General features: G+C 45.5%; 1 protein-coding gene across 1 annotated transcript in view; it reads right to left on the reverse strand.

Moving 5' to 3' along the window:
• LOC119586621 (muscle M-line assembly protein unc-89-like) overlaps positions 1 to 224 on the reverse strand; it is a gene marked incomplete in the record, with an annotated part of 8,209 nt that overhangs the window by 3,355 nt on the left and 4,630 nt on the right. Inside the window, 1 exon segment of the mRNA XM_037935368.1 lies at positions 17 to 191. Within this exon segment, the coding sequence (XP_037791296.1) occupies positions 17 to 191 (175 nt within the window).

A 224-nucleotide genomic window follows, 5' to 3' on the forward strand; every position in this document is an offset into this window, starting at 1 on the left:
AGAACCAATGCCATACCTTCATAAAGGCTGTTGATGAGGTCTGACTGGTGGGTGTTCTTAAAGCACTGCTCAAGAGCATCAAACATGACCCGACAAAGCTCCTGGATGTCATGCTGCTGCCAGGCCTCACTACTGTCCCACCCAAAGCTTTTTGTTAAGTTGGTTGTCTCCACGGCTGTCTTGTTGGTTGTCTGCAAATGCAATGTTGCATTAAATATATATCT

Source organism: Penaeus monodon, chromosome 21 (assembly GCF_015228065.2).
Source record: "Penaeus monodon isolate SGIC_2016 chromosome 21, NSTDA_Pmon_1, whole genome shotgun sequence".
NCBI classification, from domain to species: Eukaryota; Metazoa; Arthropoda; class Malacostraca; order Decapoda; family Penaeidae; genus Penaeus; species Penaeus monodon.